The sequence below is a fragment of the Hypanus sabinus genome, chromosome 5 (assembly GCF_030144855.1).
Source record: "Hypanus sabinus isolate sHypSab1 chromosome 5, sHypSab1.hap1, whole genome shotgun sequence".
Taxonomy (NCBI): Eukaryota; Metazoa; Chordata; class Chondrichthyes; order Myliobatiformes; family Dasyatidae; genus Hypanus; species Hypanus sabinus.
The window spans coordinates 850,280-866,150 of record NC_082710.1 but is presented as its reverse complement, the minus strand read 5'-3'; the positions used below and the strand labels follow the sequence as shown (position 1 = coordinate 866,150).

At 47.1% G+C, this 15,871-nt stretch overlaps 1 protein-coding gene across 3 annotated transcripts in view; it reads left to right on the top strand.

Moving 5' to 3' along the window:
- The first annotated feature begins 1,900 nt into the window (after positions 1–1,900).
- The window catches only part of ythdc1 (YTH N6-methyladenosine RNA binding protein C1), a 97,827-nt gene continuing 83,856 nt past the window's right edge, over positions 1,901–15,871 (top strand). For all 3 annotated transcript variants that reach the window (XM_059969284.1, XM_059969283.1, XM_059969282.1), the window contains exon 1: positions 1,901–2,171. In XM_059969284.1, coding sequence (XP_059825267.1) covers positions 2,144–2,171 — 28 coding nt within the window. In that variant the 5' untranslated portion in view covers positions 1,901–2,143. The remainder of the gene's footprint in view (positions 2,172–15,871) is intronic.

Genomic DNA, 15,871 nt, shown 5'->3' with positions numbered 1-15,871 from the left:
TCCCCTTATGACAATCTTTTTCTGATGATTTAATATTATTTCTTATATACAGAGACACACACCCCCCTCTGCCTACTAACCTATCTTTCTGATACACCGTATGTCCTTGGACATTCAGCTCCCAATGGTAGCCATCCTTTAGCCAAGTTTCAGAGATGGCCACAACCTCATTTTTGCCTATCTGTAGCTGAATTTCAAGACCGTGCATTTTATTCCTTATGTTGCATACATTCATATACAACACTCTCAGTCCGGTATCTGTTGCTGTCTGTTTTAACTGCACCATGCCCCTATTGCCCTGTAACTCATCCCACTGGCTGTGATTAAACCTCATCTCCTGCCTGTCCTTTCTATCATCTCTGTTGCACGCTATCTTTGATTTATTTCTGTTTTCCCCTTCCTCAACCCTATCACTCCGGTTCTCATCCCCCTGCCAAATTAGTTTAAACCCTAACAACTCTAACAGATATACTGGTACTGGACTACGAAGTACATGTATCCTTAAAACGAGCTATAAAGTCCACAAGGGATTCTCCTTTATTGTGAATCATACGGGGGGGGGGGGGGGGGCAGCAGAAGGAGCCAGCAATCCCGGAGCCGCGTCCATTGGTATTTATTAGAAGTAGCTTCTTCCTTAGGTTTCATTTCAGTTGTTTGGTGTTGCTTGTCCACTTCTTCCCATTTATTAAGCACCACATTGTCTAATCGAGGTCCCAAGTGGGATCCCGCTACCTGAATCAATCGTCTTCTACCAATATTTTATTTTTACCTGCTCAAAAGAACCTCCATGAGGCCAATCCCCTAGACTCCAACCATACAAACAGCTACAGAGTTCAAATCGAGGTTTCCTGATAAGGTAAACAGGCGTAACACTCCAAGCATTTGTGAGACTGAATAAAAGTAGTTTTTCACAACAAGCCCTGCAGCTGAGGGAGGGTGGTTAGTAATTAGCTTGTCGTCTTGCTGGTATGTTTTAGTAATACTTATTTTTCCACATTCCCTTTTATCATATTGATATTTTCTGTTCATTTCCACTAGAACATTCAGCAGTCTCAAATTATCATTAATCCTCTAAATTCCCTCACAAATGCGCATCAGAGATTGGATTACAGAAGGGAAGAAGCTGTTCCTGAATGATTGAGTCTGTGCTTCCAGGCTTCTATAGCTTCTCCTTAGTGACAGCAATCATTAGAGGGCTTGTCCTAGGTGATGGAGGGTCCTTATGATGCTCGATGCCTTTTTTGGGGCATCGCTCCTTGAAGATGTCCTGGATGCTACCAAGGCTAGTGCTCATGATGGAGCTCTCTAAATTTACAACTCTGCAGCTTATTTAGGTCCTATGTGGCGCCCTCCCCCCATACCAGACCGTGAAGCAGTTATAATACTTTCTACGGTACAACCGTAGAAAATGGTGATATACCAAATCTCCTCAAGAAACATAACGGCTGTGGTGCCTTCTTTGTAGCTCAAGTCGCTTTTATTGTCATTTCAACCATAACTGCTGGTACAGTACACAGTAAAAATGAAACAACGTTCCTCCAGGACCATGGTACTACATGAAACAAAAATACATTAAAATTCAGACCTACACGGAACTAGATAAAGTGCACAAAACACTGCAAGACAGTACAATAATTAATAAACCAGACAATAAGCACAGTAAAGGGCAAGTTACAATATAATAATGACGTAATCGATATGTTGCTTTCCTCAGCAATTTGCAACATCAGGCTGTTTGTGACAGAATAGATTCTGCAGATGGTTGAACAGGAAGTCGGGAGGGAAATGGACAGGCAACGAGCTGAGGCGGACTGTACATTCCTGCCACCCGACCGAGCACCCCAGTTTTGATGAGGCGGGGCCGGGACGGCGCGCTCTGTGACGTCACGATGGCGTACATTGTGACGCAGATTGTGAGACCAGGGCGGCCGCTTTGCTCGGCGTCGCCATTTTGTGAGGAGCGAACGGTCATCTGGACTGGCTGCCACTTCCAGTGTGGTACAGGATTCCGCTCCACTGACTAAGTGGTGCTGAACCTGCCCGACTGTACCCCAGCCTGAGATTCCATACCTCACCCAGCGGACAGCAACGAGGACCCAGGCGGGACCTACCGGGCAGGGGCCCGTCTCAGCACAGGGTATCGATGGCGGCTGATAGCCGTGACGACAAAGGTAAAAAGAATCGGCACCATGCGCAGGGGAGAGGGAACCGAGAGCGGTCCGAGGATGTGTGGGCCGCAGTCACGGGCCTAGGCCCGGAGCAGCCTTGAGGTGGCTCAGTGGCCAAGTCCCAAGGTTGTGGAGTTGTCTCGGCCCGGGCTTGGAGGGAGCCGCAGTCACATCTCGGCGGGGCCCGGGCATCCGTCCTCGCGCTGCCTGGCCCGCGTCCGGTTCCCGGCGATGGGCGGCTGCTGGTGCCTCCAGCTTGGTCTGTGTCCATGCGTGGAGGTGGGGTTTGTCGAGTTTAGGTTTACGGTTATCATACGGCAGAGTTTCAATCCTCTTATTTATTACCTGGATGTACTTGTGTATGGCATAATCTATCTGGATGGCACACAAAATATTTTCATTGTAGATCAGTCCACGTGACCAATAAACCAATGCCGATTTTATTGTTCATCGATGCGGCAAAATACCATTATTGTCCTTCCTCGGTTTGCTGATCCTTCTGCTGTAGGCCAGGGAAGTTCAAAGTTTATTAGTTCTAAAATTCTTGGGCTAACATGATGTCAATGATGCATGGGTGCATGTAAGATCTTTATGCCTCTGTGGTTCTTAGAATTAGGTAATGCCCTTGTACCATAAAGTTGCTCCTTTACCAAATAAACTAAATTTGTATTCTAGTTTCTAGCAGTCCGTGCTCTAATTTGTTTCCTATCCATTGAACATAATCTTTACCTCCCCTGTGCATTCCCTTGTCCATTTGTCTCTCCCCACTAATATCCCTTCAGGTATTCATCCCTGCAAGTGAACTAAGTGCTACATCTGACCATTCACTTCCTCCTCACTTCTATTCAGCGGCCTGCAGTCCTTCCAGGCAAGGCAGCACTTCACCTGTGAATCTGTTGAGGTCCTCTATTGTGTCTGGTGCTCTGTGCTCCCACTGCAGCTTCCTTTACATTTGTGAGACATGGTATATTTGAGGACCACTTAGTTGAGCTCCTTTGCTCCATCTGCCAAATGTTTTAATTTCAATTCCCATTCTGATTTATTCAAAAATAAAATTCTGTACAATAAGCCATTCAATGACTCTCAGTCCTTTACAAATGTTTCCATTAGTCTTTACATTCCCACACTTCTGCCACCCACGTGGCACTCTATGTTATTTCATATTTACATACACTTGTTCAGGGGTATACAGCCTGCCCCACTACCCCTCAACTTCCGTGGGGAGAGAACCCTAGATTGCGGCCCTTCTCCACCGGGCCATTGCGGTGGCTGCACCGTTTGAATGCGTCCCTCAGCACAAACTCCTGCAGCTGAGAATGTGCCAGTTGATAGCATTCCCCCACAGACATCTCAATGTGCTGGTAGACCATTAAGTTTCGGGCTGACCAATGAGTGTCTTTCACCGAGTTGATGATCTGCCAGCAGCACCAGATGTTGGTCTCGGTGTGTGTCTCCGGGAACAGCCCGTAGATCAGAGAGTCCTCTGTTACGCAGCCGCTGGGGATGAACCTGGACACTGTCGCTTCCACCCTCCTCCTCACCTTCTCGGCGAACCCACAGTGTGCAAAGAAGTGGGTCACCGACTCCTCCTCACTGCAGTCCATGGGCAGAGGGGTGTGGAGACGATGTTCCGGGCGTACAGGAGGGATCGGACTGGGAGGGCCCCTCTCACCGCCAGCCAGGTGAGGTCTTGGTGCCTGTTGGTGAGGTCTGGCGATGAGGCATTTTGCCAGATAAACTGGATGGTCTGCTCAGGGAACCACCCCACTGTGTCCATCACGTCCTTCTCCTGCAGTGCCTGTAGGACCTTACATGCTGACCACTGCCTGTTAGCCCTGTGGTCAAAGGCATTGACCTGAAAGAACTTTTCGACGAAGGACAGGTATGGCGGCAACGACCAGCTGACAGGGTGTTGTGTGGCCCAGACCCATCCTTCATAGCCAGAGCGACAGGTAGAACCTGGGCACATAGTGGTACTTGGCGTCTAAGTACCTGGGATCCACACACAACCTGATGCAGCCACACACGAAGCTGGCCATCAGGGTGAGGGTGTCATTGGGGACGTTTTTGCCCCTGTTGTCCAGGGACTTGTGCATGATGGTCCATCTGAGCTGCTCCATCTTGGATCCCCAGACGAATCTGAAGACGGCTCGGGTGATTTCCGAGCTGAAGGAGCAGGGGACTGGCCACACCTGTGCTGAGTACAGCAGCCCTGAGAGCACCTCACACCTGATGACCAAGTTCTTGCCCGCTATCAATAGGGAGCGCCCTCCCCACAGTCCCAGTTTCTTTTTGACCTTGGCAGTCCGCTCCTGCCAATTCCTGTTGCACGCCTAGGCCCCTCCGAATCAGATCCCCAACACCTTCACGTGATCAGACCTGATGGTGAAGGGGACGCTGGATTGGTTGGGCCAATTGCCGAAGAACCTGTTGACTCTGGCCCCTGACGCCTGCTTGAACAGTTCGCAGATGCTGATTAGCCTGCAAACCGACCTTGGATCAGAGCAGAAGACGGTGACGTTGTCCATGTACAGGGAGGTTTTGACTTGGGTCTCTCCACTGCCTGGCAGCGTCACCCCTCTTATGCCACCATCCCTCCTGATGGCTTTGGCAAAGGGTTCTGTGCAGCACACGAACAAGACGGGAGAGAGGGCAGCCCTGCCTGACTCCAGACCTGATGGGGAAGTTGTCTGTTTCCCACCCGTTGACCTGGACTGCACTACAGATGTCTGTGTAGAGCAGTTTGATCTAATTCCGGATTCGCTCCCCAAATCCCATTTTGGAGAGTACATCCGCCATGTACGTGTGCGATATCCTGTTGAAGGCTTTCTCCTGGTCCAAGCTGACCAGGCAGGTGTCCACCCCCCGTCCTGGACGTAGGCGATGGTGTCCCTCAGCAGCGTGAGGCTGTTGAGATCTTCCTGCCCGGTACAGCACAGGTTTGGTCCGGATGGATCACCTGCTCCAGTGCAGACTTGACCCTGTTGGCAATAGCTTTGGACAGGATTTTGTAGATTAGGGTGATGATGCCTTTCCTCATGGATTCTGACATGCTGCCTGCCAGGAGCATAGCGTTGTACACTTCCAGCAGGTCAGGGCCCATCCGGTTCTACAGAGCTGAATACAACTCGACCGGTAAGCTATCGCTTCCAGGAGACTTACCCGACTCAAAGGAACGGATGGAGCCAGTCAGCTCGTCCAGGGTCAGTGGCTGCTGCAGACTCTCCCACTTGCCGTCGTCTAAGACCTGCGTGATAGACGACAGGAAGCTGCGGGAGGCTGTGGAGTCTGTGGCCTTTTCTCTGTACAGACCGGCATAGAAGGACCTGCGGATCCTCAGTATGTCTGTCTGCGAGGACATGACTGAGCTGTCCTCTTCCTTAAGGTTCCGGATCACAGATATCCCCCTGTGCACCTTTTGAAAGAAGAATCATGAGCACGTCTCGTCCTGCTCCAGGCTTTGGACTCTTGATCGGAAGATGATCTTGGAGGATTCGGCGGCAAAGTGCTGAGCTTGCCGGCCCTTCACTTCCCGCAGTTCCTCCCTGACATCCACCCCCCTCGACTGCAGAAGGAGGAGTTGCTGCAACTCTGTCTGGAGTTTATGCAGTTCCCTCTACCCTTGCCTTGCTTTCTGGATACCCTTGCGGATGAAGAACCTCTTGATGTTCTCCTTGGTGGCTTCCTACCAGTGAACTGGGGAATCAAAGAAGGCTTTCAAGGTCCTCCAACCTGCGTACTCCTTCTGTAGTTCCTCGATGTTCTCTGGGGTCAGCAGCTTAACATTCAGCTACCAGGTCCCCTACCTGCCTTCCGGTCCTCCTGTAGGTGACAGGTGGCTCGCAGAAGGCAGTGGTCAGAGAAGAACACCGGTGTGACGTCGGTGGATCTGACCGCGAGGGACTCTGACGGGAAGTGGAAGTTGATCGGGAGCAGGCTGAGCCGTCCAGTTGTGTCCTGGTGGCTTGCAGCTCCACTCCACCTGTGGGGGTGCCAAAGGCGTCGCACAGCTTGGCTGTCTTTACCGTTTCCATCAGGAGTCTGGAGGTACTGTCCAGCCTGCAGTTGGCACTGCTGAATCGTCCAGCTGCATCAATGGTGCAGTTGAAGTCTCCGGCCAGAACGACCGGCCGGGGTGTCACCAGCAGCGGTGGGAACTGCTCAGTGACGGCCAGCCGCTCGCTCCACACGGGGGGAGGCGTACACGTTGATCAGCCGGAGTGGACTGCCCCGGTATTTGACATCTGCTACCAGGAGGCACCCCGCAACCACCTCTTTGACTTTGGTGATTGAGAAGTTGCCTCCCCGTAGCAGAATCCCCAGGCCGGAAGCACGACAGTCGTTGCCCACCGACCACACCAACAAACCCCAGGTCCACCAATGTGACCACCTCCGGTAGTTGCGGAGGTGTGGCAGTCCACACTCCTGGAGGAAGGTCACGTCGGCCTTTACCGTGTCCAAGTACTGGAGCGTGCTGATGCATCGCCCAGTACTCCTCAAGCTGTGCATATTAATAGATGCCAGTGAAATGTCCGCCATGGTTTAAAGTTCTTTATTGCAACAGCACACAGTCCTTACCTCCGCAGTCCTGTGTCATCATGCCCACCGCCTTTGTGAAGTCCTTCGCATTCTGTGGGCTCAGGAACTGCAGGTCATCCTCCCCTGGGTGTGGTAGTACTGGTTCTTTGCCTGGGGGCTTGCTATCTCCCAGGCCTGCTGCCCCTTCAGGCTGCGGGGCGCCAGATGTGGCTCCACTCCTGGGTTCCCGGAGCTGGGGATCTCTGGTGGTCTCTGCCTCCTGGGCTTGTACTTGGGGGGTGGCCAGCAGACTTTCTCCACTCTCTCTCCTCTCCGCGGGCTTTGTCCGCCGCTTCCTCTGCCGGGACTGCTGCTGGCTTCCCCCAACTCCTTCCTCCTTTGAAGTGGACAGTTTACTGGAGGCTGTGTGGTCCCCTGCCCTTCTCTTTCCGTTCTCCTCCTGCTCTGCCCTCTGTCGGTTGGCTGGAGCTTTCTGGGCTTCCTTCTGTTTGCCCACAACGCTTCAGCCTTCCACCACTGCGGCTCTCCCCTTCTCCATGGACTCCTCCTTTTCCTGTGGCAGGTCCTGGAGGGTCTGCGAGGGGTTGGGGGCCCCCGGGGTGGCTGCGCCTTCTTCCTTTCTGGCGTCTTCTGATGTGTCAATCCATGGCTTCCTCTTGTGCCATAATAAGACCACCCTCAGATTGGAGGAGCAACTTTATATTTCTTCTGAATACCCTCCAACCTGATGGCATGAACATTGATTTCTCCTTCTTGTCAACAAATCCTCCCCCAACTCTGGCCTCATGCCTTTTCACTCCTGCCCCTTAAGTCCCACCTCCTTCCCTTTCTCCTATGGTTCACTCTCCTCTCTATCAGATTCTTCTGCAACCCTTGACCTTTCCCATCTACCTGGCTTCACCTTCCAGCGAGCCTCCCCCAACCCCCAGCTCCTTTTTTAAAATTCAGATATCTTCCCCATTCCCGGCCAGAAAGGCTGACTGTTTACTTTTTTTTCCATGGATGCTACATGACCTGAGTTTGTTCTGTGTTTTTTGTTTTATTTTGTTCAGCCTACTCAATGTGAGGGGATTTGCCACTTTAATTTCAATTCCCATTCTGGGTAAAAAGGAAAAGCATTTACTCTTAAACTGCTGTGAATTTTGGTAGTGTATTACAACGTCAGTATGGATTAATGCCTAGAGGAAGCTTGGTGTGTGTCTCACTATTTAACAATTTTAATAGTGGGAAGCCTGACTCCATTTGGTGTAAGTTCGTTCCTACCATTCACATTTCCATGGGGACTTCCCAGTAAGTTGATTTTTTTTCTTGAATTTTCATCAGATTATTTAACCACTTAAGCTCTTCTGCATTACCTAACCGTGTTCCCTCCAAAATGAATTGATCATGATTTTTCTAGAATCACTTGATTCTGGCATGGAGCTAGAGTACTGGAAAATTGCAAATGCCATTTCACTGTTTGGGGGGAGGGGAAGCAAAAGAAATGAAATTATAAGCCAGTTAACCTAAATTCAATGGTTGGGTAAGTGTTGGAGTCTATTATTAAAGGATGAGGTTTTGAAGTACTCAGCAGAATACTGATGTCAAAGTCAGCATGCTTCTGTAAAGGGAAATGTTGCTTGACAAGTTCTTCAAGGAATTAACAAACAGGGTGGACAAAGCAGAGGCAGTGGATGTCATTTACTTAGATGTTCAGAAGACATTTGATAAGTGACTCACATGAGACTGCTTAAAGATAAAATCCTTTGGCACTGCAGGAAAAGTACTGGCATGGATAGAGAAATGGCTGACAGGCAGGAGGCAGCAAGTGGGAATAAAGGGGGCCTTTTCTGGTTGGTTGTCAGTGACTAATGGTCTAATTTCTTCAGGAGTCAATATTGAGACCACTATTTTTCACATTGTTAGTGATTTGGATAATGGAATTGATAGCTTTGTGGCAAAGTTTGCAGATGATAAGAAGGTAGGTGGAGTTGGTCGTGCTGAGGAAGCAATGCAATTGCAGCAAGACTTTGACAGATTAGAAAAATGAGTAAAATAGTGGCAAATGGAATAGTGTTGGGAAATGTACAGTAATGCATTTGGTAATAGGAACAATAGTGCAGACTATTATCTAAATGGGGAGAAGGTTCAAACATCAGAGGTGCAGAGGGACTTCGCAGTTCTCTTGCAAGACTCCCAGAAAGTTCATTTACAGGTTGAATCTATGGTAAAGAAGGCAAATGCAACGTTGGCATTTATTTCAAGGGGAATAGAAATATAAAAACAAGGAGATAACACTGAAGCTTTATAAGACATTAGTCAGGCCTCACTTGGAGTATTGTGAACAGTTTTGGGCCCTATATCTCAGAGAGGATGTGTTCTCATTTGAGAGAGCCCGCAGAAGATTCATGTGTGATTCTGGGAATAAAGGGGTTAATATATGAGGAGCGTTTGGGAGCTTTGGGCCTGTACTCTCTGGAATTTAGAAGAATGCGGGGGGTGGGGAGGGGGATCTCACTGAAACCTGCGGGGAGGACTATATAAGATGGATTTGGAGAGAATGTTTCCTATGGTGGGGGTATCCAGAGATAGGTGGGACAGCCTCAAAATTGAGGGGCGTCCTTTTAGAATAGAGGTAAGGAGGACTTTTTGTGCGAGAGAGTAGTGAAACTGGAATGCTCTGTCACAAAATGCGGTGGATGCCAAGTCTGGGTATATTTAAATTGGAGTTGATAGTTTCCTGATTGGTCAGGTCACCAAGAGATGTGGTGAGAGGGCATTTCGGGACTACTCCAGAAATGAGGTCCAACATCTATGTGCACATTGGATTAGTTTAACTGTAATGGGCCTTTGAAAATTTAGTAAATATAATCTTGTGCTTATGTATAATCTGTCATTTCTGGGCTACCGATAACTGTGTATGGGTCTTATTTACACAGCATTCTCTATGACCTATGTTCCTTAATTGGAACATCCTAACTTTCCTTTTTGATTGAACCTCAAATCAAACCGACCCTGGATGTATATTTATGAAAGGTGGCATTCTCACTGGTGAGTTACATGGCTGTTAGCAGAGTTAAGTAAAGAGCCAAGTTTATAGATGAGACCTGGTGAGAGGGTTATGCCCTTAACTATGTACTCTCTTTGCATTTGACCCACCAAGGTGCAGCACTTCACATTTGTCCAGGTTATACTCCATCTGCCATTTCTCTGCCCATATCTGCATCTGATCTGTATCTTGCTGTATTCTTTGCCAGTCATCTACACTACCTGCAGCACCAATCTTTGTGTAAATTGCAAACTTGCTATCCATCCCTCTACATTTTCATCCAGGTCATTAATATATGTCTCACACAGCTGCAGTCTGAATATAGGTTCTGCAGAACACCACTAGTCACAAACCTCCAGCTAGAATGTGTCCTGTGACCACTACCCTACGTGCAAGCCAGTTCACCATTGATCCCATGTATCTAATCTTCTGGATAAACTTCCCATTAGGGACCTAGTCAAACTGCTTACTAAAATCCATGGACCCTACATCCATAGCTCTTAACTTCAATCACCCTTTTCAAAAATTCAATCAAGTTTGTAAGACACGACTTGCCTGCAAAAAGCCATGTTTATTCTCCTTAATTTAGTCATAGTGTTTCAAATGTTCATTAATCCTATCCTGAAGAATTTTCTCTAGTACCTTCTCTACTATTGTGAGAATCACTGGTCTATAGTTTTCAGGATTATCTGTGATTCCCTTCTTGAATAATTAGCTACTTGCTAGTCCTCTGCAACTTTGACTAATAACTTTGTGTCCTGTCTAGCCACAGGTAAAGCCCCAGCAATTTATTTTCTTGCCTCTCTCGATAACCTGCTGTTTATCCCATAAGGACCTGCTACCTTATCTATCTTAATGCTCTTTAAGAGACCAAACACTATCTCCTACTTTACTTCAAAATGCAATATTAATACTTTCTGTACTGATCTCCTTTACCTCCACATCACTTTCCTTGATTAATACTGATGTAAAGTACTCATTAAGGACCTCACCTACTTCCTCTGTATCCAAGTAAATGTTTATCTTCTTGCTCCTGATGTACGTATAGAATGCCTTGCGATTCTCTTTAATCCTACCTGTGAATAACTTTTCATGGCTCTTCCTGGCTTTCCTTATTCCCTTCTTGAGTTATTTTCTGGCTTCATAATTCTTAAGTGCTCTGTTTCTAACCTTTACGTACATCTCGTGTGGACATTAGTGAGTCAGATTGGCGGGAAGAGTATAAAAAGAAGACAGCTTTATAGAGTGGACGCCTGAGTAGAGGTAGACAGAGTACGAGGGCTTCGATGATAATGGGTGAGGCGAGGTAGGTTATCTGTGAAGAATAGAAAAGTATATCTGTGAGGCTGGTGTTCAGTACTGGGTATCAGACTGCCCAGTCTTCCAGAAGGCCACATCTGTGACAGCTGTGTTGAGCTGCAGCTCCTTAGGGACCGCATTAAGGAACTAGAGCTGCAGCTCGATGACCTTCATCTGGTCAGGAGAAGTGAGGAGGTGATAGAGAGGAACTATAGTCAAGTCACACTGGGGCCTTGGGTAACAGATAAGTGTGTAACAGTCAGGGTAGCGAAGGCCAAGGGTCAGATACTCGAGAGTACCTCAGTGACTGTCCCCCTTAATAAGTACTCCTGTTTGAGTACTATTGGGGGAGATGGCGTACCTGGGGGAAGCAGCAGTGGCTGCGCCTCTGGCACAGAGTCTGGTCATTGGCTCAGAAGGGTGGGAAAAGGAAGGCAGCAGTAATAGGGGACTCTATAGTTAGGGGGTCAGACAGACGATTCTGTGGATGCAGGAAAGAAACATGGATGGTTGTTTGCCTCCCAGGTGCCAGGGTCTGGGATGTTTATAATCGTGTCCACAATATCCCGACGTGGGGAAGTGAACAGCCAAAGGTCGAGATGCATATTGGTACCAACGTCTTAAGAAAAGGGAGGAAGAAGGTCCTGAAAACAGACAGGGAGTTAGGAAGGAAGTTGAGAAGCAGAACCTCAAGGGTAGTAATCTCAGGGTTACTGTCTGTGCCATGCGACAGTGATCAGAGGAATAGAGTGAGGTGGACGATATATACGTGGCTGAGAGATTGGATCGGGGACAGGGGTTCAGATTTCTGGATCATTGGGACCCCTTTTGGGGCAGGGGTGACCTGCACAAAAAGGACGGGTTGCACTTGAATCTGAAAGGGACCAATATTCTGGCAGAGAACTTTGCTGAGACTTTTGGGGAGAGTTTAAACTAGAATTGCTGGGGGGTGGGAACCGAACTGAAGAGATGGAGGAAGAGGTGGTTAGCTCACAAATAAAGAAAGCTTGTAGATAGTGAGAGAGGGAGGACAGGTAATAGAGAAGGGATGCTCTCAGACTGATGGTTTGAGATGTGTATTTAATGCAAGGAGTGTTGTGAACAAAGCGGATGAGCTTAGGGCATGGATCAGTATGTGGAGCTAAGATGTTGTGGCTATTACAGAGACTTGGATGGCTCTGGGGCAGAAATGGTTACTTCGAGTGCCAGGCTTTAGATCTTTCAGAAAAGACAGGGAGGGAGGAAAAGAGGTGGGAGTGTGACACTGGTGATCAGAGATATTGTCACAGCTGCAGAAAAGGAGGAAGACATGGAGGGATCGTCTACTGAGTCTCTGTGGGTGGAAGTTAGAAACAGGAAGGGGCAAACTACTCTACTGGGTGTTTTTTTTATATACCAAGGACATTGAGGAGCAGATAGGGAGACAGATTCTGGAAAGGTGTAATAATTACAGGATTATAGTGGTGTGAGATTTTAATTTCCCAAATGTCGATTGACATGTCACGAGAGCAAGAGGTTTAGATGGGGTGGAGTTTGTCAGATGTGTTCAGGAAGGTTTCTTGACACAATGTGTAGATAAGCCTACAAGAGGAGAGGCCGCACTTGATCTGGTAATGGGAAATGAACCTGGTCAAGGTGTCGGATCTCTCGGTGGGAGAGCATTTTGGAGATACCAATCACTATTCTACTTCCTTTACCATAACATTGGAGAGGGATAGGAACAGACAAGTTAGGAAAATGTTTAATTGTAGTATGGGGAAATATGAAGCTATCAGGCAGGAACTAGGAAGCAAAATTTAGAACTGATGTTCTTGGAAATGTCTGGAAGAAATGTGGCAAATGTTCAGAGGATATTTGTGTGAGGTTTTGCATAGGTTTGTTCAAATGAGACGGAAAGGATGGTAAGGTACAAGAAACGTGGTGTACAAAAGCTGTTGTATAAATCTAGTCAAGAAGAAAAGAAAGGCTTACGAAAGGTTCAAAAAACTAGGTAATGATAGAGATCTAGAAGATTATAAGGCTAACAGGAAGGAGTTTAAGAATGAAATTAGGAGAGCCAGAAAGGGCCATGAGAAGGTTTTGGAAGACAGGAGTAAGGAAAACCCCAAGGCATTCTACAAGTATGTGAAGATCATGAGGGCAAGACGTGAGAGAATAAGACCAATCAAGTGTGACAGTGGAAAATTGTCTTTGGAATTGGAGGAGATAGCAGAAGTACTTACTGAATACTTTGCTTCAGTATTCACTACAGAAGAGGATCTTGGCGATTGTAGGGATGACTTCCAGTGGACCGAAAAGCTTGAGCATGTAGATATTAAGAAAGAGGTTGTGCTTGAGCTTTTGGAAAGCATTGTTGGATAGGTGACCGGGACCGGGTATGATGTACCCCAGGCTACTGTGGGAGGCAAGGGAGGAGATTGCTGAGCCTCTGGTTATGATCTTTGCATCATCAATGGGGACGGGAGAGGTTCCGGAGGATTGGAGGTTTGCGGATGTTGTTCCATTATTCAAGAAATGGAATAGAGATAGCCCAGGAATTTATAGACCAGTGAGTCTTATTTCAGTAGTTGGTAAGTTGATGGAGAAGATCCTGAGAGGCAGGATTTATGAACATTTTGAGAAGCATAATATGATTAGGAAGAGTCAGCATGGCTTTGTCAAAGGCAGATCGTGCCTTATGAGCTTGATTGAATTTTTTGAGGATGTGACTAAACGCATTGAAGAAAGAGCAGTAGATGCAGTGTATATGGACTTCAGCAAGGCATTTGATAAGGTACCCCATGCAAAGCTTATTAAGAAAGTAAGGAGGCTTGTGATTCAAGAGGACATTGCTTTGTGGATCCAGAATTGGCTTGCCCACAGAAGGCAAAGAGTGGTTTTAGACGTGTCACCTTTGGTGTGCCTTGGGGATCTGTTCTGGGACCCCTACTCTTCGTGATTTTTATAAATGACCTGAATGAGGAAGTGGAGGGATGGGTTAGTAAATTTGCTGATGACACAAAGGTTGGAGGTGTTGTAGATAGTGTGGAGGGCTGTTAGAGGTTACAGCAGGACATTAATAGGATATAAAACTGGGCTGAGAAGTGGCGGATGGAGTTCAACCCAGATAAGTATGAGGTGGTTCATTTTGGTAGGTCAAGTATGATGGTAGAATATAGTGTTAATGGTAGACTCTTGGCAGTATGGAGGATCAAAGGGATCTTGGGGTCTGAGTCCATAGGACAATCGAAGCTGCTGCGCAGGTTGACTCTGTGGTTAAGAAAGCATACGGTGCATTGGCCTTCATCAATCATGGGATTGAGTTCAGGAGCTGAGAGGTAATGTTGCAGCTGTATAGGACCTTTGTTGGACCCCACTTGGAATACTGTGCTCAGTTCTGGTCGCCTCTCCACAGGAAGGATGTGGAAACCATAGAAAGGGTGCAGAGGAGATTTACAAGGATGTTGCCTGGATTGGGGAGCATGCCTTATGAGAATGGGTTGAGTGAACTCGGCCTTTTTGATGGAGGATGAGAGGTGACCTGATAGAGAGGTGTATAAGATGAGGAGAGGTATTGATCGTGTGGATAGTCAGAGGCTTTTTGCCAGGACTGAAATAGCTAATACGAGAGGGCACAGTTTTAAGGTGCTTGTAAGTCGGTACAGAGGAGATGTCAGGGGTAAGATTTTTTATCCAGAGTGTGGTGAGTGCATGAAATGGTCTGCTGGTGATGGTGCTGGAGGCAGTTATGATAGGGCCTATTAAGAGACTCCTGGACAGGTACATGGAACTCAGAAAAATAGAGGGCTATGGGTAACCCTAGGTAATTTCTATGTTAAGGACATGTTCGGCTCAGATTTGTGCTGTAGTTTTTGTATGTTTCTATGTTTCTAACATTCCGTTTACCTTCTTGATAGCCTGTGCAGCTGCACAGCAGTATGCTGCTATTTTTTTTACTATTTAAATAATAAGCGAAGATTATAAGTGTGAGCTGCTACATTTTGGTAGGAATAATCAAACTAGGACATACATGGTAAATGGTAGGGCATTGAAGAATGCAGTAGAACAGAGTGATCTAGGAATAATGGTGCATAGCTCCTTGAAGGTGGAATCTCATGTGGATACGGTGTTGAAGAAAGCTTTTGGTATGCTGGCCTTTATAAATCAGAGCATTGAATATAGGAGTTGGAATGTAATGTTAAAAGTGTACAAGGCATTGGTGAGGCTTAATTTGGAGTATTGTGTACAGTTCTGGTCACCGAATTATAGGAAAGATGTCAACAAAATAGAGAGAGTACAGATGAGATTTACTAGAATGTTACCTGGGTTTCAGCACCTAAGTTACAGAGAAAGGTTGAACAAGTTAGGTCTTTATTCTTAGGAGCATTGAAGGTTTAGGGGAGACTTGATAGAGGTATTTAAAATTATGAGGGGGATAGATAGAGTTGATGTTGACAGGCTTTTTCCATTGAGAGTAGGGGAGATTCAAACAAGAGAACATGAGTTGAGAGTTAGGGGGCAAAAGTTTAGGGGTAACATGAGGGGGAATTTCTTTACTCAGCGAGTGGTAGCTGTGTGGAATGAGCTTCCAGTAGAAGTGGTAGAGTCAGGTTCGATTTTGTCTTTTAAAAAAAATTTGGATAGTTATATGGACAGGAAAGGAATGGAGGGTTATGGGCCGAGGGCAGATCGGTGGGACTAGGTGAGTGTAAGCATTCGGCACGGACTAGGGCTGAGATGGCCTGTGTCCTTGTTGTAATTATATGGTTATATGACTCTTTCATTTTTTCTTCCATAGTGGATGATCTTGCGTTTACCAACATTGTACTCCATCTGCCAGATGCTTGCCCACTCACTT